The sequence below is a fragment of the Rhodotorula toruloides genome (assembly GCF_000320785.1).
Source record: "Rhodotorula toruloides NP11 unplaced genomic scaffold Scaffold27, whole genome shotgun sequence".
In the NCBI taxonomy this organism is placed as follows: domain Eukaryota; kingdom Fungi; phylum Basidiomycota; class Microbotryomycetes; order Sporidiobolales; family Sporidiobolaceae; genus Rhodotorula; species Rhodotorula toruloides.
The window spans coordinates 60,986-80,353 of record NW_015622987.1 but is presented as its reverse complement, the minus strand read 5'-3'; the positions used below and the strand labels follow the sequence as shown (position 1 = coordinate 80,353).

The 19,368-nt window shown below is 63.4% G+C and overlaps 11 protein-coding genes across 11 annotated transcripts; 6 read left to right on the top strand and 5 right to left on the bottom strand.

Moving 5' to 3' along the window:
* Nucleotides 1-63: 63 nt before the first annotated feature.
* Nucleotides 64-1,031, top strand: RHTO_04284 (cyanate hydratase; the record flags this gene model as incomplete). Its single annotated transcript, XM_016417952.1, has 7 exons — nucleotides 64-102; nucleotides 173-200; nucleotides 300-439; nucleotides 523-664; nucleotides 734-749; nucleotides 817-844; nucleotides 948-1,031. The coding sequence occupies 7 exons, from the start codon at nucleotides 64-66 to the stop codon at nucleotides 1,029-1,031; spliced, it is 477 nt and encodes a 158-aa protein (XP_016270629.1).
* A 331-nt stretch (nucleotides 1,032-1,362) lies between these two features.
* On the top strand, nucleotides 1,363-2,353 carry RHTO_04283 (NADH dehydrogenase [ubiquinone] 1 alpha subcomplex subunit 4; the record flags this gene model as incomplete). The annotated part of the gene is made up of 5 exons (XM_016417951.1): nucleotides 1,363-1,415; nucleotides 1,647-1,710; nucleotides 1,865-1,905; nucleotides 2,013-2,043; nucleotides 2,177-2,353. 5 exons carry the CDS (start codon nucleotides 1,363-1,365, stop codon nucleotides 2,351-2,353), a joined length of 366 nt encoding a protein of 121 aa, XP_016270628.1.
* Nucleotides 2,354-3,040: 687 nt separating this feature from the next.
* On the bottom strand, nucleotides 3,041-3,598 carry RHTO_04282 (50S ribosomal protein; the record flags this gene model as incomplete). The annotated part of the gene is made up of 1 exon (XM_016417950.1): nucleotides 3,041-3,598. The coding sequence occupies one exon, from the start codon at nucleotides 3,596-3,598 to the stop codon at nucleotides 3,041-3,043; it is 558 nt and encodes a 185-aa protein (XP_016270627.1).
* Nucleotides 3,599-3,763: 165 nt separating this feature from the next.
* RHTO_04281 (translation initiation factor eIF-4B) lies at nucleotides 3,764-5,798 on the top strand (the record flags this gene model as incomplete). Its single annotated transcript, XM_016417949.1, has 7 exons — nucleotides 3,764-3,775; nucleotides 3,897-3,942; nucleotides 4,086-4,133; nucleotides 4,200-4,274; nucleotides 4,336-4,508; nucleotides 4,571-5,216; nucleotides 5,287-5,798. The coding sequence occupies 7 exons, from the start codon at nucleotides 3,764-3,766 to the stop codon at nucleotides 5,796-5,798; spliced, it is 1,512 nt and encodes a 503-aa protein (XP_016270626.1).
* Nucleotides 5,799-6,135: 337 nt separating this feature from the next.
* RHTO_04280 (heat shock factor-binding protein 1) lies at nucleotides 6,136-6,690 on the bottom strand (the record flags this gene model as incomplete). The annotated part of the gene is made up of 3 exons (XM_016417948.1): nucleotides 6,136-6,257; nucleotides 6,320-6,386; nucleotides 6,472-6,690. The coding sequence occupies 3 exons, from the start codon at nucleotides 6,688-6,690 to the stop codon at nucleotides 6,136-6,138; spliced, it is 408 nt and encodes a 135-aa protein (XP_016270625.1).
* Nucleotides 6,691-6,890: 200 nt separating this feature from the next.
* Nucleotides 6,891-8,996, top strand: RHTO_04279 (uncharacterized protein; the record flags this gene model as incomplete). The annotated part of the gene is made up of 1 exon (XM_016417947.1): nucleotides 6,891-8,996. One exon carries the CDS (start codon nucleotides 6,891-6,893, stop codon nucleotides 8,994-8,996), a length of 2,106 nt encoding a protein of 701 aa, XP_016270624.1.
* A 148-nt stretch (nucleotides 8,997-9,144) lies between these two features.
* On the top strand, nucleotides 9,145-9,665 carry RHTO_04278 (uncharacterized protein; the record flags this gene model as incomplete). The annotated part of the gene is made up of 2 exons (XM_016417946.1): nucleotides 9,145-9,267; nucleotides 9,336-9,665. 2 exons carry the CDS (start codon nucleotides 9,145-9,147, stop codon nucleotides 9,663-9,665), a joined length of 453 nt encoding a protein of 150 aa, XP_016270623.1.
* Nucleotides 9,666-9,986: 321 nt separating this feature from the next.
* On the bottom strand, nucleotides 9,987-11,269 carry RHTO_04277 (uncharacterized protein; the record flags this gene model as incomplete). Its single annotated transcript, XM_016417945.1, has 8 exons — nucleotides 9,987-10,122; nucleotides 10,184-10,210; nucleotides 10,292-10,501; nucleotides 10,561-10,671; nucleotides 10,763-10,780; nucleotides 10,851-10,945; nucleotides 11,011-11,078; nucleotides 11,149-11,269. The coding sequence occupies 8 exons, from the start codon at nucleotides 11,267-11,269 to the stop codon at nucleotides 9,987-9,989; spliced, it is 786 nt and encodes a 261-aa protein (XP_016270622.1).
* Nucleotides 11,270-12,019: 750 nt separating this feature from the next.
* RHTO_04276 (pyridoxamine phosphate oxidase family protein) lies at nucleotides 12,020-13,119 on the top strand (the record flags this gene model as incomplete). Its single annotated transcript, XM_016417944.1, has 5 exons — nucleotides 12,020-12,069; nucleotides 12,143-12,210; nucleotides 12,266-12,382; nucleotides 12,450-12,660; nucleotides 12,720-13,119. The coding sequence occupies 5 exons, from the start codon at nucleotides 12,020-12,022 to the stop codon at nucleotides 13,117-13,119; spliced, it is 846 nt and encodes a 281-aa protein (XP_016270621.1).
* Nucleotides 13,120-13,286: 167 nt separating this feature from the next.
* On the bottom strand, nucleotides 13,287-14,454 carry RHTO_04275 (2-nitropropane dioxygenase; the record flags this gene model as incomplete). The annotated part of the gene is made up of 4 exons (XM_016417943.1): nucleotides 13,287-13,789; nucleotides 13,895-14,184; nucleotides 14,243-14,325; nucleotides 14,383-14,454. The coding sequence occupies 4 exons, from the start codon at nucleotides 14,452-14,454 to the stop codon at nucleotides 13,287-13,289; spliced, it is 948 nt and encodes a 315-aa protein (XP_016270620.1).
* A 259-nt stretch (nucleotides 14,455-14,713) lies between these two features.
* Nucleotides 14,714-19,310, bottom strand: RHTO_04274 (uncharacterized protein; the record flags this gene model as incomplete). Its single annotated transcript, XM_016417942.1, has 8 exons — nucleotides 14,714-14,796; nucleotides 14,853-15,090; nucleotides 15,174-15,655; nucleotides 15,717-15,863; nucleotides 15,917-17,150; nucleotides 17,212-18,572; nucleotides 18,640-19,186; nucleotides 19,248-19,310. The coding sequence occupies 8 exons, from the start codon at nucleotides 19,308-19,310 to the stop codon at nucleotides 14,714-14,716; spliced, it is 4,155 nt and encodes a 1,384-aa protein (XP_016270619.1).
* Nucleotides 19,311-19,368: the final 58 nt, after the last annotated feature.

Genomic DNA, 19,368 nt, shown 5'->3' with positions numbered 1-19,368 from the left:
CTCTCTTATCCATCCTCCCTCTCCCTCCCCTTGCCCTCTCTCTACTCACGCAAGTCGCGAAAGATGGCCTCGGTAGTCCAGAGTCTCGCCGACGTCAACCAGGTGCGCTGCGCGCTTCGTTGCTCCCCACCTCGAGGACGGTCGTCGCTGAGCGGTTTGGTGCGGATCGCAGCAACTCTTCGAGGCGAAGAAGACGAAGAGTGAGTCCCTTCGAGCCGCTCACTGCGTCTTCACCCCGCTCCGCTCTCCATCCGTCCTGCCAAGTACCCCTCGAAACTGACCCCCCTCCCTCATCGCAGAACTCTCCTTCGAACAGATCGCCCAACGGATGGGACGCGACGAAGTCTGGGTCGCAGCGCTCTTCTATGGCCAGGCGAAGCCGACGGATGAGGAGGTCGACAAGCTGATTGATGTTCTTGGACCCTGGATCGACGCAAAGGTTCGTTCGCTTCGTCCTGCCCTTCCTTCCTTCGCATGCGCATATGCAATCGCGAGCTCACTGACGCCCACCCTGGTCCGCAGGCCATGAAACGCCACTTCAACCCACACTTCTTCCCCGAACGCGGCCAACTCACGCCCATGCCTCCGACCGACCCGACTCTGTACAGGCTTTACGAGATCATCGGAGTGTATGGGTATGCACTCAAGAGCGTGATTCATGAGAGTGAGTACCGAGTTTTGGATGGAGGAGGGGAGAAGCACAGGCTGACTTTTGCGGTTGTTGCGCCCGCAGAGTTCGGAGACGGGATGTGCGTACACGCTCGCCAAGTACGCTGACAATCTGTGAAGCTGACGCACGCCTCGCGCGGGTGCCAGCATGTCCGCCATCAACTTCAGCGCAAAGGTCCGTCCGCAGGTCTTCCTCCTTCCTCCCTATCCACCTCTCAACCCCTGCGGCTTACCCGCCTCTCACCAACATCTCACTGACGCCTCACGCGTGCCCGCAGGTGGAGAAAGTCCAGAAGAACGGCGCCGACACAGTCCGCATCACCTACGAGGGCAAGTGGCTTCCGTACGACTTTCACTGCTGAGCCGGCGGGTTCCGCGTCGCCCTCGGAGGGCTGAGGAGGTTGTATGAGAGGAGGGAGTAAGGTATTGAAGGGGATCTGTCCATAGCAAGCCAAACAGTCGTCCTCGAGCATCTCCGTCTGCGCGTCTGCCTTTCCTTGGACTCGCCTCGTCTGCTTCATTCTTCCTGGTCGACTCTGCGCTCTCTCAGCTGTCTGCATCGTCAGAAGAGAGCGTTCGACTCGCTGCCTGTGCACGCCGCTCTCCTCCCCCTGTGCGAGTCCCGACCACTTGCCCCACTTCCTCTCGCTCCTTCTCCTCACACACTCACTCCCACACGCACAAGCACACAAGATGGCCTCCGTCGCCCGCCTCGTCCGCCGTGACCCTTCCCTCACGCCTCTCTTGTACGTCCCAGTACTGTCCCACTCTCTCCCTCGCTCGCCCCGCAGCGACCCCAGCCATCCCCGCACACCTCGCCACCTTATCCCCCGCTTCGTTCCCGCTCTATCCTGCGGGGTGTCTGCTCTGGCATCGCGTACGACGCGCTGTGGACTCTACAGCAGCGTCAGCTCGAGGAGCGAGTCGAGCAACCCTCCTTCCCCACTGACCACGTGTCCTTCCCTCGCACCTCGCAGCGTCGCCGTCGGAGGCGGAGTCGTCGGCGCCCTCGCGTTCGGCGCTCACTACCTCAGGAACTCGGTGCGGCCCACCCTACTGTCTCCTGCGTCGTTGTAAGGCGAGCCGGGCGAGCGGAGGCGTTTGGAAGGCTGGGAGCGCGCTGGAGGGTCAGGAGCGAGTCTCGAGACGTCTGGGAGGTTGCTGACGCTTTCTACGGTCTTTAAACGTCAATTAGAGCGATGTTATCGTAGACAAGAAACGCCACCCCGAGCCTTGGTGCGTCTCGAGTCCCGACTTGGTCCTCCTCCTCCCCCACGATTTCGCTCTTCTTCCCCCGTGTCTAGAGCTGTAGGACTGACTCGCGATGGTTTGTGCGTGTGCAGGAACGACGTCGAGCAGCACAAGAACACCAAGGTTTGTCGCCTCGTTTCCTCCCTCTCCTCCCTCTCTGTCCTTCCTTACTCTCCGCTCTGGCCCCACTCCCTCTGTCGCTCACACGCCCTAACTCCTCCTCCGCTTCCACCCCTCGCTAACGCTCGTCGCGCAGCTCTTCTCCTCCAACCGCGACTTCTGGTCCTCGCGCGCCTCGAACCCGCCCCAAAACCCGCGCGAGATGTTCCGCTCCCCCTCGGAACAGGTCGTGCAGGCTAAGGAGAAGGCCGTCGAGGGGGTTAGGAAGAGGGAGATGATGGGGTTGGGAAAGGAGGAGAGTGCTCAGCACTAGGAGAGGGAGCGCTTTGAGGATTTCGAGGGTCTGGCTTGAGCGAGGTTTTTGTGAATTGTCTGAAACTGCAGTACCCCTTCTACACTTGATTTTGTCGCGTAGAGAGCGACGCACGACGAGCGGACGCCAGGCAGCAAGAAGGCGAAGTGATCCTCGCGAGACCGAAGACCTGCTTCAGCGAGACCGTTCAAGGACCGCTGAGTCTGGTTCGTTTGGTGGGCGAGCGCTGCAAGAGGAAGGGACGGCGCAAGGCGACAGCGGCGGATGGCGAGGAGGAGGAAAGTTGATAAGTCTTGTCGTTGTGTAGTCTGCGGTCAGCGGAGATGCCCGGATAGTCGAGCCCGTGAGAGCGCAGCGTAGTTGGAGTCTCTCAAACATGCAAAGAGAGAGAAAAAGGGCCGGAAGGAGAAGAGCACGTCGCGGACAAGGCGTGGGGCGTGAGGACACTCAAGCATCGTCAGGGAGATAGCGTGGTACGGGGCAGCGACGGCGACGGTGTGGGCTGGCGTCGCGGCCAGCAGAGGAAGAAAGGGAAGAGAAGGTAGGCGACGGGAAGGCGACAGCGAGTGTCGACGGCGAGCAGTTTCGTCGTTAGAACCGAGTCGAGTGTTGCAATGCGAGACCGGCCGTTCCCTCTTCCGCCACTACGTCCGCTCCCTGTACAACCGCAGAGAATGCCCCGCCCGCTCACAACGGCGACGCCCGCCCGACGACCTTGAACCCGCGCTCGTCGCCCCTCGCGCGCTCGCTCCCGACGCGAATGACCGCGTTCGGTCCTGCGCCGCCCATGACCCTCAACCCGCTGCCCTGGTTGCCCTCTCCCGGCCGCTCCCTCCACTCCTTGCTCGCCCACCTCTGCACATCCTCGCCCGAGACCAGGCGCACTCCGACGAGTTCCTTGATGCGGAGGATGTATCCCGCGTTGACGGGGTTGATGGGGACGATGACGGACGAGAGGCGCTTGGTGAGCCCGAGCACGCGCGTGGTCGAGTAGACTGTCGCGCCGAGGTGGTTGGGCGAACGGAGGAGGGTGATGAGGTAGTGCGAGGGGGCGGGAGCGGCGGCTGCGGCGGCGGCTTTCCCCTTGCCTTTGTTCTTGGGTGTGGATGGTCGTGCTCGGGAGGCTGCTGCTGCTTGTACGGGTGCGGAGGCGGGCGAGGACGACGAGATGAGGCGGGTGGTGGTCGACGAGGGGGTGCGGAGTGGTCGCCGCGGTGCGAGGTGTGCGCAGAGTGTTCGGAGCATCGTTGTAGTGTCTGTCTGACTGTAGTACCGTGTCTAGTCCGCCTGCGAGAGGGTGTCGTCGTCGTCGTCGAGGGTGAGCTTGTCGCTGGTCGAGGACGAGACGAGGCTCTCGCTTTCCAGCACCACAGCGCTCTCACAGGTCGACCAGACTCACAGACAGCAACGATGGCACCCAAGGTACGCACCCGCCCGTCTTTGTCCCGCCGCGCCGCGCTCACTCACGCCCTCTCCTCATCTCCCTCGCCATTCACACCCTCCACCCGCTCGCACTCGACGCACACGCGCGCGATGACCGCAGAAAAAGGGACAGAAGATGGACTTGAACTCGTTCTTGGCCGACACCAGTCCGTACCCACTCTCTCGCTCGAGGACTGACCCGCACGCTGACACCCCACCCTCTTGACCTTGTCCTCGCTCTTCTCGCTCGTGTTTCCGCCGCTGCTCTCGACATTTATGCTCTCTGCTCCGACTTGACGCACGCCCGCAGCCACTGGTGGATCGTGGGCTGACGAGATGGACGAGCTCCCGACCGGACGTGCGTCCACATTGCCCTTCTCCTCGCTCGCTTGCTCGTCTGACCTGACTCTGTTCTCGCGCGCAGCCTCGGCCGGCCCTACCTTTGGCGAGGGACCCGGACTCGGCGGCTCGCACCTCACCCGCGGAATGGGCCAAGGCGGTTCGTCCCCTCCCTTCCTCCCTTTCCTCCCGCTGCCTCTAATGCCATTGCGCGCGCGCAGACCGCTACGGCCCCCGCTCCGGCGGACCAGGCGGCTTCGGCGACCGCGACGACGGGCGTCCGCCCCGCGCCGAGGTCCCCTTCCCGACTGCGCCGCCTTACACCGCGTTCGTGGGCAACTTGAGCTTCGAGACGACCGAGGCGGACTTGGAGGACTTCTTCACCGGTCTCGGCGTAAGTCTCGCTTGCTCTCAACTGAACGGGAGGACTTACTGATCAGAAACTTGGCTGCGCAGGTCAAGTCGGTCCGCCTCGTCACCGGCATGGACGGCAAGCCCCGCGGATTCGGCTACGTCGAGTTCGAGACGGCCGACCACCTCTCGCAGGCTCTCTCCGCGTCGGGCCACGACCTCGGCGGTCGCGTCGTCCGCATCTCAGTCGCCGAAGCGCAGACGAGCCGGATGGGCCGCGCAGACGAGGCGAGCACGTGGGAGCGCACTGGGCCTCTTCCGGGTCTCCCTGGCCGCTCGGGCGGGTTCGGCGGAATGTCGAGGGACCGTGGACCCCCTCGTGACGGACCGGGCGGCTTCGAGGAAATCGAGCGCGACGCCCCGATCCGCGGTGGAAAGTTCACGCCTTCTGCGCCTTCTGAGCCCCGTCGTGGGTTCTCGGGCTATGGCGCGCCCGCTGGACCAGGCGGCGAAGGAGGACGTCCGCCTCGCTCGTTCGAGCCCGCACCGGAGATCGAGCGCGACGCCCCCATCCGCGGAGGCAAGTTCATCCCCTCGGCGCCGCCTGCCGAGCGCGGCGAGAGGAGGCAGATGTTTGCGGATCGCGAGAGGACGGGTCCCGGTGCGGATGAGGCGCAGACTTGGGAGAGGAGGGGACCGCTTCCTGGGCAGGAGAGGAAGGGCTTTGGAAGTGGCTTTGGATCGAGGACTCGTGCGTTGCCACTGTTGCTCTTCTTGACGGGGAAGTGAGGAACTGACAGGCGTTCAATGCACACGCGCAGCCTCGGACCCGCCTATGACCCGCCGCCCTCTGCAGCTCTCCGCCCGCTCCGCCACCGGCACGCCCGGCGCCTCTCCTCCCTCCTCGACTCCCTCCACTCCCGCCGGCAGCTCGTCGCGCGCCAGTCCCTTCGGCGCCGCCAAGCCCATCGACACCGCGTCGAAAGAGCGCGAAGTCGAGGAGAAACTCGCTGCGCGTCCTGCGCCTACGTTGCCGGAGAAGAAGGAGCGTAAGGAGGGTTTCGCGGGTGCGGGTGCGGGTGGGGAGAGGGGCGAGGGCGCGTGGGTCAGGAAGGGCCCGCTCGCACCGGCTGCGGCTAAGCCCAAGGACGTTGCGCCCCCTTTGCCTCCTGTCGAGAAGGACACGCCGCCCCATGCCGCTGCTCCCGCTCAGCAGGGAGCGAAGATTGAGAAGCCCGCGATGAGGAAGGACGGGTTCAGTTACTCGAACGTTGCGGGTAAGAGCGAGGGAGGTGAGGTCGAGGAAGTCACCAAGGGCGTCGAGGCGCTTTGAGGGAGGTATGAAGACTAGATGCTCGCGCTTTTTGCTTTCGTTCTGTACGATATTATCCCTCTCCTTCCTCCTCGCTTTGTGTAGTCCGGTTCCTCCCTCCTTCTCTTTACCCTCCCGCCCGCTTCGACTCGCTCGCAAACGCTAAAATGGAACTCGGACAAAAGGATTCTCTCCGTTGGGATCTCGTCGCGATAGAGACGCTTGCGCGAGACGAGTCGAATGAATGGGCAGGCGAAATGGACAGGCAATACAGGCACTGGACGGCGGGGAGCTGCGTAGGCGATACAACAAAGACGTTAGGACAGTCGGAGGGCATAGGGAAGAGGCGATGGGTCGATCAGGAGGCGCTTGTTGGGCTTGTCACGGAAGGGGGAGCCGAAGGAGGAGGGAGCGCCGTTCCGCTCATCAAGTCTGAGAGACTCGTCTCGAGCGAGTCGACACGGGTGGAGAGGGAGTTGACTGCGTGGGCTTAGGAACTGTCAGCTGGGAAAGACGACGCGACAAGGGCAAGGAGGACGCACGGCGGGAGAGAACGTCGGAGGAGAGGGCGTCGAAGCGTGATTCGAGGTCGTTCAGGAGGTTGTCCACCTGTGAGAAGGGGAACGCCTCGCAACGTCAGCGCTGCAGCTACAATGAGCCTTGCACGAACGAGGACAAGCCCACGACCACTCACGAACTGGGTCAACTCAAGCGGACTGGTCACTTCCGCCTTTGCGACCTGTTCTTCCTGATCCTTATGCACGTCCAGTCCTTCTGCACCGATCACGCCGAGCCCGACCGTTGTCTGCGTTGCGAGCGCAGGCGATGCGGATCGCGAAGTCGAGGAGGAGGGGAGGTGTGGGGACGCGGCGGAGAGCGTCGGGGAGGGTACGAGCGGTTGCTGAAAGGGCATTGGGCGCTGTAGGCGGCTAGTTGAGCCTTTCTAGCGAGAGCGACCGAGAAGACGAAGCGAGAGTTTGATGAACGCGAAGTCTGACGGACACGACGACCTCAGCTTCCTCCGGTCAGCCTGGTGAGCCTCGCAGACTCTCTCTCCAGGATTGCATATTCTTGCTCACACGCTCGCACCGCCCGCAGAGCTGCGAGGCGACCATGCCAGCCCGCTCGAGACGCTCGCGCTGCTCCACATTCGCTCTCGGCTGCTCGTTCGTGCTGTTCGCGGTCGCTAGTGCTGCGAAAGATGCTGCAGGAGGGCTTGATGGGCGAGGCGAGACGATAGATGCGGTTGCGGGATCAGTAAGCGAGGTTGGCGCGGAAGGGACAATAAGAGGATTGGCGACACCGGTGAAGGAGCTGGCGAGCATTGCGGCAGACGGCGAGACGAAGGGAGGCGCCTTGAACGAGCGAGCGGGGCGCCAATTGCCACGGACCATCGCCATTGCCTCCTCGCTTCCTTCCGCCGACTCCCTCTCTCCCGCCTTTTCCGCAACCTACGACTCGCTTTTCGAGTCTCTCGCCTCCGACATCAAATCCCTCGTCTCCTCCGCCACCTCGTCCCTCTCGTTCCGCCTTCGCGGCATCCCCGGCACAGCCATCGCCTCCTCCTCCGAAGCTCGCGACCTCCAATCCTTCCTCGACTGCTCCTCCTCGTCGGGCTCGTGGATCTACGACGCGTCAGGCGAGTGGCTTGCCTCACAAGGCCGGGGCCTGACAGTCCACAAGCAGGAGAGTCGATATGCGGCATGCGACAAGCGGTTCTACAAGGGTCGCGAACCTGGATCCGCAGCGGATGAGGTCGAAGGCGGCTGGGGCGTGCGCGAGTCGCTCAAGTGGCGCTGGGCTTCCTCTCCCGCCTGCGCCAACCTCGCACCTGCGTCACTCTCCCCCTCACTCCGGCTCTCCGGCCCGCCTTCTCGCTCCCGCTTCTGCCGCCTCCTCGCCCACAAATCCACCCTCCTCCTCGGCGACTCGACGCAGTACTCCTTGCACGACCTCCTCCTCGACTGGACGACCACCGAGCCGCAGAGCTGCTATGGCGACTTGTATTGCAAGGAGCATGCCCTGTGTGGGAATATTTTGAGGAGTGAGAAGGGCGAGGGGGTGGAGGACTGGGAAGGGGACGAGAGGGTGTATCATAGGCTGCCGTTGTCGCCCGGTGGGGAGGAGCTGCGGAGAAGGGAGGAGCGGGCGCCTGCCGACGTGGAGAAGCGCGACTCGACACCCTCGTCCGACGCGCATGACTCGACGTCTCACTCGCATACTCACACCAAGCGCCAATCGTCCACCCGCTCCCCCTCGTACGGCACCCTCCTCCGCTACCGCCGCACAGACGGCCTGCGCCCGTCCTCTGCGCAGACCCTCCCAACCTACACACACCCCTCGACCGGCGTGCGCGAGGTGAACCAGCAATGGCTCGCCGATTCGCGCAGGTCGGATATTGTCGTGCTCAATAAGCCGCCGTTGCCGCTGCCGAGAAAGGGGTTCAACGAGACTTGGGATGAGTGGGTCAGGGGGTTGCTGAGTGATGAGCGGGTCGAGGTGGAGCAGAAGGCGCTGAGGATAGTCGAGGCGGCGGCGGAAACGACCAGGAATGTCTGGGTGCCGGAATTGGTCGAGGCGTTGCGGGCTATCCGCGCACCGCCGAGTCCGCCCGACCAGCTCGTCGTCTACCGCGGCGGGTGGCGTCAGCACGCCGATTGTGCCGCGTCCCAAACTGACACCGACACCGACACCGACGAGCTACCCACCTCGCCAGGCGACGGCCCCCCTCCCCGCTCTTCCCAGCCCTCGCTCTCCGACCTCCTCTTCCGCGTCGACGGCTCGCTCCTCCCCCCACACATCATCTACCACAACACCCAACTCTTCTTCCAGAACGACCTCGCTCGGCGGGTCGTCCTGCCGGCATTTGGCGTGCCCTTCCTCGACCTTGACTCCCCCCTCTCCGTCTGGCGCAGTGGGATGGTCGGCTCTTCCTCCGCCTCTCCTTTCTCCTCCTCTTCCACCGCCTCTCACGCCGCGCAGACCGTCCTAGCAGGAGCGGGCAAGGGTCTGCGCAGCCCGACAAGCGGCGACTGTACCCGCTACTGCTTCCCCTCCCCCGGCCTCTCGCTCGAGACGTTCTTCCTCGGTGCACTCGGGACCGTCTTTGAAGCTGGATGGGCGGGGGATGGCGAGAGGGAAAGGGAGTGGATGGGCGAGGGAGAGGGGTTTAGGAACTTGAGGGAACGAGTGGCGGCGAGGGAAAGGACGGGGGAGTGAGCGCGTGTGGGTGGGTGTAGTACAGTGTACGAATACTGGAGTCGACTTCTCGCGAGCCTCTTGAAGCGTTTCGATGCCCCACTCTCGCTTGAGAAGGTCGCTTCCGCTCCCTTCTCTCCCTTACTTTCTCCCTCCTCCCGCTCAGGAGATGGCCACACCCGAAGCGCTCCTCCTCCTCGCGGCTACGACGTTCGTAGCGGGCGTCATCGCGCACATGGTTTGGCAGGCGAGGGGGTGGGCTGCGACCCGCCCGAGGGGAAGCGGGAGGGAGGTGAGTCTGGGGGTTCCGCTTGATGAGGAGCGATGTTGAGGATGCTCAAGGGCTTTCGTGAGGCGCAGCACAACGAGCAAGAGGAGGACGGAGCGCAGCTCGACTCCCTCTCGCCGCCCGCCAACTTCTCCTCGACATCCCAAACTCACCACCCTTCTTCCCCATCGACGCCTCACACCCGCCCTCGCCATCGCCGTCACGACGAGCCAGCGAACCAGCTAGGCTCATCCCTCCTCCTCTCCCCTCCCCCTGCCCCTCCTCTCCCTCCCCTCCCTCCGCCCTCACCTTCCACTTCCATGACCTCGACGTGCCCCGAGTGGATCTCCCAAGCCGGTGCGACCGATAGTTGGAGTGAAGCTGTTACGGGGCTGGAAGAAGAAGCGCGGGACGTTTGGTAGCCCCACCCTCTCTCTTCTCTCTCGGTCTTTCGTCTCGCTGCGCTCGGGACGCTTGTGAAAGGGTGAAACGACGAAGTGGGTTGCAAAGAACGAAGTGCGAAGTGCGAAGTGCGATGAGAGGAGGGGTTCTGCGAAGAAGGAACGAAACGGAACGAAGAGGGGACGACTAGCGTCAAGGGAACGAAGGGGAGGGAGGGCGACTAGCGCGTGAACGAGACTAAGTGGAGAATCAAACGAGAAGAGGGTATGGGCACAGCGAACGAAAACCGGGTGGAATAAGACGAGCCGAACACAAGAACCTGCGAAAGCTTGACGAGGGGCCTACTTGACCCTAGTGACCTTCCACTGCTGCAACCGGTTCCCCTTCTTCCAGTCCGTCACGACCGTGTTCTTGACACCGCGCTGCGTGACGGATTTGCCTGTCAGGGCCGCGGTGCGGTCGAGGAGGTGGTCGGTCCTGCGCGAGCGGGAGGGGGTTAGCGGGAGAAGGGAGGAGAGGGAGAGGGAGGGAGACGGACGGGATGATGTAGAAGGTACCGCCGGAACTGTGTGCGTACGCCGATAAGAACTCGTGAGCTCTCGCTCTCGAAAGACGACGAGAAAGCCAGAGGCCGGAAAGAACGCACACAGTCTTGATCCCCCTCTTCTCCAACGCCCTCCTCCTAACCTCCTTGACCAACCCCGATCGCTTCCTATGGAACGCGGCTTTCTGAGCCGCAATCTTCTTCTTGCGGGTCGCGATCGAGTCGGCTTGGGCGGCGAGGAGGACCTGGTTCGCTTTAGAGTTGGCGGGGGCTTTCGCGATGGGCTTGTTCGTCGGGACAAAGATCCACCACCTGCGTGCGCGGGCACACCTCAGCTCCGAGAGCGAATCGAGAGGCGAGCGGGTACGCACTGCTTGGTCTTCTCGAGGGTAGTCTTCTCCGACCCTTTGCCGGACGCACAGACGTACATCACGGCGGCGTTGTTGCCGTTGCCGCCCCAGGCCGACGAGAGGCATTTGTTCCTGAGCGAGCGAGCGAGCGTCAGCGAGTTCGTGAGCGGGATTTCGGGAAAGGAGGGGAAGGAGGGGGAATGGGGAGGATGGAGGAACGCACTTGGGTCCGAATTCGAGGCTGCGCGAGGAAAGGGAGCGAATGAGCATGCGCCCCTCTCTGTTTGACAGACCCAGGAGTGCTCGCTTACCGGTGCCAGGCGACTCCGTTGTTCGGGTACGCCGTCACGCTCCCGACCGTGCCCTTCTTGCCCGGGTAGATGTTGTTCTTGTTGGTCGTGTAGAGCTGGGGAAAAAAGAACAGGCGTGAGCGGGAGCTTTTGAGGAGAGGGAGGAGGAGGGGAACGCAACGAGTTTCTGCTTGGTCTGGACGTTCTGGAAGACGTAGTTCCCCGGCTTCAAGCGGACTGCAGCTGCCTCTGCTCACGCTCACTCACCATCCATCAGCGCACGCACCCCCAGGAAAAGAGGGAAGGGAGGGAAACGCACGAAGACCCGCCGCTTGCTTGTCGTTGGTGGTGAGCACGTTCCCGGTCTTCTTTGCGTCTGTGAGGGAGAGGGTGGCGAGTGCGAGGGCGAGGGCGAGCAAGAGGGAGAGGGGCGTGCGCATGGTGGGCGGGCGGTTGAGCGGGAGGTACGAGGAGAGAGAGGAAGGAGAGTGGGTAGGTTGGTTGGAACGAGTGACGTGGGTTGGGCGTGTGTGAGAGGGAGAGAGTGCGTGGGACCAGCCAGGCGATGAGAGTGAGCGAGAGGAGAGAGGAGGGAGAGAGCGGTGCGAGCGAGAGTGCGAGGGTGGGTGGGTCTGTGCGGGTCAAAGGGTGAGCGAGCGAGGGTGGCAGTGAGTGTCTGGCAGGACAACTTGCCAGTCAGTCAGCGTGTGCAGTACTCGTCCCAGACCACAATCTCGCAACTCGCTCATCAACTTCGCACAGCGCGCGTCGACTTGGCGTCGCAACGCGGAGAGCAAACACGCTCACCAGCAGGAAAGCAGCTCGTTCTCCGTCTTGAACGCCATCGTACGGCTAGCTGCCACTCGCTGACGACTGCACACGACTCAAGCAACCCGCTCGACTTTACACCACCCCGCCAGACTCGCCCGCTCGTCCCACGCGGTCTCGCTTGACTCGCGCGTCTCCCACGAAACTCGCTCACCGCTCACCGCTCGCTCCGTTGCTTCGTTCGTCCTCCTTGCTGTCATTGCTGGTCTCTGTGGGACTGCTTGCGCAACCCGCCGCACACAGCAAGTCGCTCGACTCTCTCCGCTGTCTCCTCGCCTCATCCCCTTCGCAACCCCCACATCCTCACGCCTCGACCGGCCTCATCCTCACCCTCCCTCACACCCAAACGCACGCGGTCCACCATGGGCGCATTCTACGACGAGATCCCCGAGTCCCTCATACCCTGGATCAAGTGTGTCCCCACCCCCTCTTCTCTCCCTCTCCTTGCTGACTGGGGATGACTTGGCCCGCGACGCAGGGAACAGAAAGTCTTCTGGGTCGCTTCGGCGCCATTGTCAGCAGCAGGAACAGTCAACGTCTCTCCCAAAGGCCCGTGCCCCTTCCCCTCCCTTCTCCCGAATTGCGCACTGACAAGGATCACGGAGCAGGCTACGACTGCTTCACCATCGACTCACCCACTGCAGTCTGGTACGTCGACATGACCGGCTCAGGGAACGAGACGATTTCTCACATGCGCGAGCCGGGAAACGGGCGCTTGACAATCCGTGCGTCCTTTCCCTTCCCTTTCCTTTCTCCCCCTCTTGCCTGCACTAACCGTTTCTAGAGAGGTAGTATTCAACGCCTTCGAAGGCCCACCCCGCATCCTCCGCCTCTACGGCCACGCCACGATCCACCCACGCGACACTCCCCAATTCAACGCCCTCCTCCCGCCCGACGACCCGCGTCGGTTGCCTGGTGCGAGAGCGGTGGTTTGGATGGAGGTCGAGAGGGTCGGGACTAGTTGTGGGTATTCGGTCCCCTTTTTCGAGTTTGTCGGCGAGCGGTGCGTACATCCCTCTCCTTCTCTCTCTTTCTCGCCGCGCTCACGTTCCGCGACTGCAGACCTCGACTCAAAGACTACTTCACGCCCTTCGAACACCTCCCCTCCCCGTCCCCCTCTCTCTCCAGCTTTCCCCTCACCCCAACTCCGAAACTCCAGTCCTACTGGGCCCTCAAGAACTCGGAATCGGTCGATGGACTGCCGGGACTCGAGGCGGCTGGGTACCCGCCCAACGAGGGGGCGATTCGGAAAGCGAGGAAGGGGGTCAGCGTGGCGTATGGCGCCGAGGCTGTTAGGGAGAGGGAAAGGAAGGGGTGGAGCGAGCACAGAGTTGGGGTCGCGGTGGTGCTGGGACTCGTTGTAGGGTGGTGTGCGGGCCAAGGAGGGCATGAGTGGGTGAGGGAGGAGGTGAGCGCGTTGGTGCGACAGGTAGCGCGGGCGGTGGGCTCGCCGGTAGCGTGACAGCGACGACTGCATTGCGATTGTAGAGTTTGTACAGACCTCGAGCGAAGGCTGCGCTACACGACGGACGACATGAGTTCCTGGACGATCTCGCCCGCCGAAGCGATCCGCTTCACATCCCCCACGCCCGTCCCTGCGCGCACGTCCTCACCATCAGCACCCCTCGCTCAGAACCCGAACTCGAGAAAGACAGAGCGAGCGAACGCACCAGCCCAGGTCACCACCCTCCGTACATCTCCCTCCCTCACAGCCCTCTTATACCTCTCCACCCTCTCCTCGCTCGTCAAACCCTTCTCCTCCTCCGCATCGTCGCTAGTCAAATTCCTCACTCCCCGTCCATCGCACCACCCCGGCCAGCCATTCGTACCCCTCGCTTCGTCCCACTTCAATCCGCGCGTCGTCTCTGCTCCGGAGGGGGTGCAAACGAGGAGCTCTTTTTGCGCGAGAGGAAGGAGCGAGGAGCGAGAGACTGAGAGGGCGGTGCCTGGAACGATGCCCGCCACGGGCGAGATTGCGAGGGCGGAGCGGATGGTGGAGGGGGAGGCGAGCCCTCCGGCTGCGAGGAGGAAGGGGGGCGAGGAGCGGAGGAAGAGGGGGGAGAGGGTGGTCAGGAGCGTGTGGAGGGGAGAGCCGACGGAGTCGGTGGGTCCGTGGCCGCCGGATTCGGTGCCTGTGGAACGAGCGAGCGTAAAGTCAGTCCTTCTCCCAAGATGTCCAGCAAGACGAAGGAGGAGGTTCTCCGCCTGATCCGCCGAGACGAGGTATCAGAACTGACCTTGCGCGACGATCGCGTCCACCCCTTCAGTCGCAAGCAACTCCCTCGCCGCCTTCTCCGTCTGCACCATCGCAACGACCCTCACCCTCTCCCTCCTCTCGCCCTCCTTCTCCACCCTCCTCACCCTCTTGACCCACTCCCCCAAACTCCCATTCGTGAAAGACAGCCACACGGCGGAGGCGCGCGCCTCGTGGAGGATGTAGCGGAGCCAGGTGTCGGGTTCGTACTGGGCGAGCGAGGTCGAGAGGTGCGGTTCTTCGAGGCGCCAGAGGATCAAGCCGATGCCGATGCTGCAAGCGAGGGCTTGTCAGCTTAGGGAAGACGGGCGGAACGAGGAGAGCAACGCACGGGAGGTCTGCGTCGGGAGGGAGGGAGAGCGTCTCGCGCGCCTTCTGCACCTCTTGCTTGAGGTTCTCGAGCGGCGTGTGGCCCTGTAGCAAGTCTGTCAGTATGCCAACCGTGCCCACACCCTGTGCGAAGCGACTCACACCCCCGATGAACCCGACTCCTCCAGCTTGATGAACCTCAGCTGCGAGCACTCCTCCCGCGACTGCAGCCATGGGCGGACACACGAGCGGGAGTGAGCATCTGAAGTGGGCGCAGAAAGCTTTGCTAGCGGTCGAGAGAGGCATCGTGAGCGTGAGAGTGAAGAGTTGAAGCCAGAGAGCGGTGGGGCCGACGCAAGACGGCGAAGTTGACAAAGCCCGAGGGAATGGCGACGACGAGTGAACGAGCACGACGACGACGACGAACGGCTGTTGCAAAGACAGGGAAGCGACAAGCGAGACCCGTTCCACCGATCCAAGCGGCTCCTCCTTTTCAACCCTTCCGCGTCTTCGAGAGCAGCTCGAGCGTCTTGGACGTGACCGGCCTGCGCGCGAACGCGGCGTGGACGACGGAGCCTGCTTGCGACGAGGAGGATGAGCTGACGCGAGGGTAGCGAAGACGACGGACGCACTCGTCGAAGCCTTCTCGGACGCCGCCTCGCTCCTCCTCTCGACCTCTGCGCGGGTGTGGTCCGTCGACGCCTTCGACGCGCTCTCCGCCTTGTTCTGCTCGAGCTCGGCGACGCGCTTCTCGAGCTCGTGCTTCTCCTGCTTGAGATCGGCGCACTCGGCGAGGACGGCGTCGACGTGCTGGCCCGCCTCTTCGTGCGTCTGCTCCGCCTTGACGACCTCCTCCTCGAGGCGTTGGACCTGCGAGCAGGGTAAGAAGACGCGGATCAGCGGAGAAGCCGCGAAAGTCAGTTTGAGAAGCGGGTTGGAATCGCCAAACGCACTCGCTGCCTCAGCTCGTCCTGCTCGCTCTTCGCACGCTCCTGCACCCTCTTGAGCTCCGCGTCCTTGTACTCGTTCTTCTGCCTGAACAACCCCTCGAGCGCCGTCCGCGCGTTCTGCTCCGCCTCGAGCTTCTGCTTCGCCTCGTCCAGCTCGAGCTTGACCTGCTTCTGAGCAATCTCGGCGCCCTCGACCTTCTGTTGCGCATCGGCAAGGTCTCGCTCGAGCTTCGACACGCGCGCCTGGGACTCCTGCGCCTCCTTGACTTGAGTCGTCAAGCGCTTCATCTCCTTGAGCGCCTTGTTGCGGAACGTCTCGGCCTCGGTCTTGTGCGTCGAGAGCTCCTTGTCAAGCGAGGCGACGCGGTCTTCGAGCGACTGCTTGACGGCGCGCAGGTCGTCGCAGGTCTTGTTGGCGGCAAGGAGCGCCTCGGAAGGCAAAGTCACGGCGCGCTCAAGGGCGATAATCTCGCGGATCGCGTCGTCTGCGCCGATGACAGACTCAGCGAAAACCCCACAAAGCAGCACGGGCAAGCGGGAACGCACCTCGGTGCTCCTCTGCGGTAGCCAACTCTGCCTCCTTTTCCTTGAGCGTCGTCTTGATCGAAGCGAGGGCCAGAGTAGCCTGCGTCTCTGCCTCCTGAGCCTTCTTCGACGCCTCCCTCGCCTCTTCAAGTTCGCGGCTCCTCAAGTCTGCTCCGAACTCGTCAGCTCGGGCGACGAGGCGAGGAGTGCGCGGGACGTACCGAGCTGGTTCTTGACGTCCCTGCAGCGACCGAGCGCAGCGTCACGCGCGACGACCATCTCCTTCAGCTCCTCTGAGACCGTCTTGACCTCGTTCGCCTTCTCCTCGGCGCACCTCTTCCAGTCCGCGATGGCCGCGTGAGTCTGGGACAACTCATCCTTGACCTTCTTCGCGTCGGCGAGAGCAGCGTCCCGCGAGGCTACCGTCTCCTTGAGCTCGGCAGAAAGCGCCTTCAGCTCCCCCGTCGCGTCCTCCGTCTTGCTCTGCATCAGCTCAATCGACGCACTCGCCTGCAACAATTCCTCCTCGCCCGCCTCGATCTTCTCCTCAAGCGACTTGATCTTCGCCTCGAGCGCCTTCTTCTCGACGACCATGCGCGTCTCGAGCTCCTTGCGACGCTCGGCTTCTTCGGCGCGAAGACGTCGCTCAAAGTCCTCGCGATACTGCTTCTCCGTAGCGCGAGCGGCACGGACGGCGTCGTCCGCACGCTGTTCCGACTTCTTAATCCTCCCGTCGATGCTGCGAAGGGCGTCATCCTTAGCGCGAAGCTGGTCGTCCCGCATTTGGACGGCGTCCTTGAGGCTCTGTGCCCGCTTCGTCTCGATGTCGAGCAAGAGCTGGACCTTCTTGACCGCCGCCTCCTTCTCGGTCAGCATCTCCTTGCGCTGCTCGAGAAGCGCACGCTTCGTCTCCTCCGAGTTGTAGCGGGCGACCGAGAACGACGACGGCGACGAGCGACGCGCCTCCTCGAGGTCGGCAGCGGTGGCTGCGAGCTTGTCGACAAGCTCCTTGCGGGCCGACTCGAGCTCGGCATCCTTCGCGGCGAGCTTCTCGGCCTGGTCCTTGTGCGCGACCTTGAACTTCTCGACCTTGCGACGAAGGACACCGTTCTCCTCCATCGTGTCCTTGAGGAGGCTCTCGACCGTGCGCAAGCGGATCTCTCGCTGCGCATTCGGCGGCGGAACGGGGCCGAAGTGAGGCGGCACCGAGAAGGAACCGTTGCCCCAGGCGAGACCGGGAACGAATGGCGCGGCGGTGGAAGGGTTGAAGGGCGAGACGGAAGGGTTGAGCAGCGAGCGGGTGAAGGGTGACGACGTGAGGTGGAAGGAAGGGAAAGATTCCCAGTTTCCGGTCCTGCCAAGCGGCGGCGGGCTGAAGGAAGCGTTGGCGCGCGGAGCGTGGACGAGAGCGTTGGGGCGGACGTCAACGGTAGAAGCCGACGAGGTGTAGAGGAGCTGTATATGCCATGTCATGGTCAGCTTCTTGTGGCGAGACGCAGGACGAAGTGCAGCGCACCTCCGGCTTGACCGACCTCTCCTCCACCGGCGTCTCCTCCTCAACATGCCCCGTCCTGACTCGCTTCATCGGGGGCTCATCGCTCGACGCGGACGCTTTTGAGGCGGAGGTTGCCGACGAAGCGACGTCTGCCTCGACGCTCGCCTCCGCAATGAAGACAATGAGCTCTTCGGTTGTATTGGCGGGTTCGTCTCCATCGTCCGTCGAGCTGCTGGCGCGCGAGTCCATGACCTTGACAAACTCGTCCCGCTCCGCCTCCTTCGCCTCCCCCTGCTTCGACGCGCCTCCCTCGCTCGACGGCAGCTGCTCCTTCTCAGCCCGGCTCGAGGCGCTCGACGGCGGCGACGGGGCACTCGAGCGCTGCAGTTCCTTCTGCGGCTCAGGCGACATAGCCCTTACCGAAGTCGGCGTCTTCGAGATAGTCGGCGGCGTCGCGTAGGCGTTTGAGTCAGACTCTTCGCTGCTCTCCTCGTCCGAGTCGCCGTAAGGAACGAGTGAGGCGGCGGACGAGCCGGCGAGGGAGACGGCGCTCGAGGAAGGCGCTTTGAGCGACTTGAGAAGGCCGAAAGTGGGCATGGCGCGGGTCGAGTTGGAGGTCAACGGCGGCGAGGTAGGCGGGTCGTCCACGGGCTTCGCAGCAGACGGTACGGGTGAAGGAGGGTCGACGGTCAATGCGGCATCGGAGAGGGAAGTGCGTGGGCGGAAGTTGGCGACTTGGGGGGAGAAGGTGAAGGTCGACGATTTGTTCGACGGAGTTGGCGAAGCGCTCTTCTTGATGTCGGCGGCAGGTTCGGCGACCTTGTCGAGGGCGGGAGGAGCCGATGGCGGCCTCGGGGGTGGACGCTTGATCTCAACCGCGCGACTACCTTTCTTCTGCCTCGCCTCCGCAAAAATGCGCTCCTTCTCTGCGGCGCTCAGCATACCCTCAGTCTCTCCACGCACGTCTCCGGCCACCGTACTGCCGCCTTGCGATGTCGACCAGGAGAGAACGACCTTGTGCGCGAGCCGAGGAGCCGGAAAAGCGGCGTACGAGCCGTCGGACTGGACGTGCAGATCTTCCTCCTGCCCGCGGTACTCTTCGTGATTGACGTAGAAGCCGGAAGATGGCGGTGCGGAAGGCTGGTCCGGGATAGTCGCGGCTGGGTGAGGAGGCATCGGGCCGAGCGGAGTGAAGGTTGTCGGACCGAGAGGAGTGAAGGTCGACGCATTGGGCGAGAGGTAGAGGCCGGTAGGCACGAAGCCTTGGTCGACGAAGGACGAGCCGAACTGGCGAGCGGGCGGTGCGTTTGGCGACGGCTGGATGGGGTAGGGAGGAGACGAGAAGCTGGTGTTCGGATTCGTGCCGGACGCGCGTACGTGTCCTGCGAGCGAGAATCAGCGTAAGCAAGGTCACCATCCAGCCTCAGATTGCAGGACGCTGCGACTCACCTTGAGCACCTCGAGCGAGTCCTCCTCCAGCCGCAGCTGCCCCGCCAACCGCGCTCGTCCCGCCGTTGCCCGCCCTCTGCCGCTTTCTGAGGTCCTCCGGAGTCCACCATTTGGGCTCGCCACCCCCTCCGAGCTGATCTCCGGCCGTTGTGCCCGATCCACTCGCATCTCCTCCTCCCGACGGTACGCCCTCATACGGCGCTCGGACGGCATGGTGGGTCGACATGGCGAGTTGCTGGATCAATGAAAGAGTGCTCAAGCGCCGGTGGAGAGCCGAATGTTGCGAGAGCGGGACAGGGTGTGAAGGGAACGAGTGAGAGGGGAACAGGAGGCGGAATGACCAGGTCACAACGTCGGGATGGCTTCGGTCGGGATCAGCGTGCATGCACAGATGCCGATCAAGCCATTCAACCAAGTCTGGCCGGTCAGAGCGCACGAGCAGTCGGAGCGAGTTAGAGGTCGAGGCGAGAGAGGAGGAGAGGGTCCGCGGAGGCGAGCGGACTCGCGCTAACGGGTGGCGAGAAGTCGTTCGACTGACGGTAGACAGCTCAACGAGCAAGCAAGTCAGCGAGTCGAGTTCGACGCAAGCGAGCGAGGTTTGAACACACCGGTACGCTGGGAAGGCCGTTCGAGGCGGCGTCCACGAGCAGAGGCAAGAAGAGAGAGTGCATGGTAGCGTATGTGATACAACTGCATGTACAAGTGCGCCCAGGAGTATCGTCGGAATCG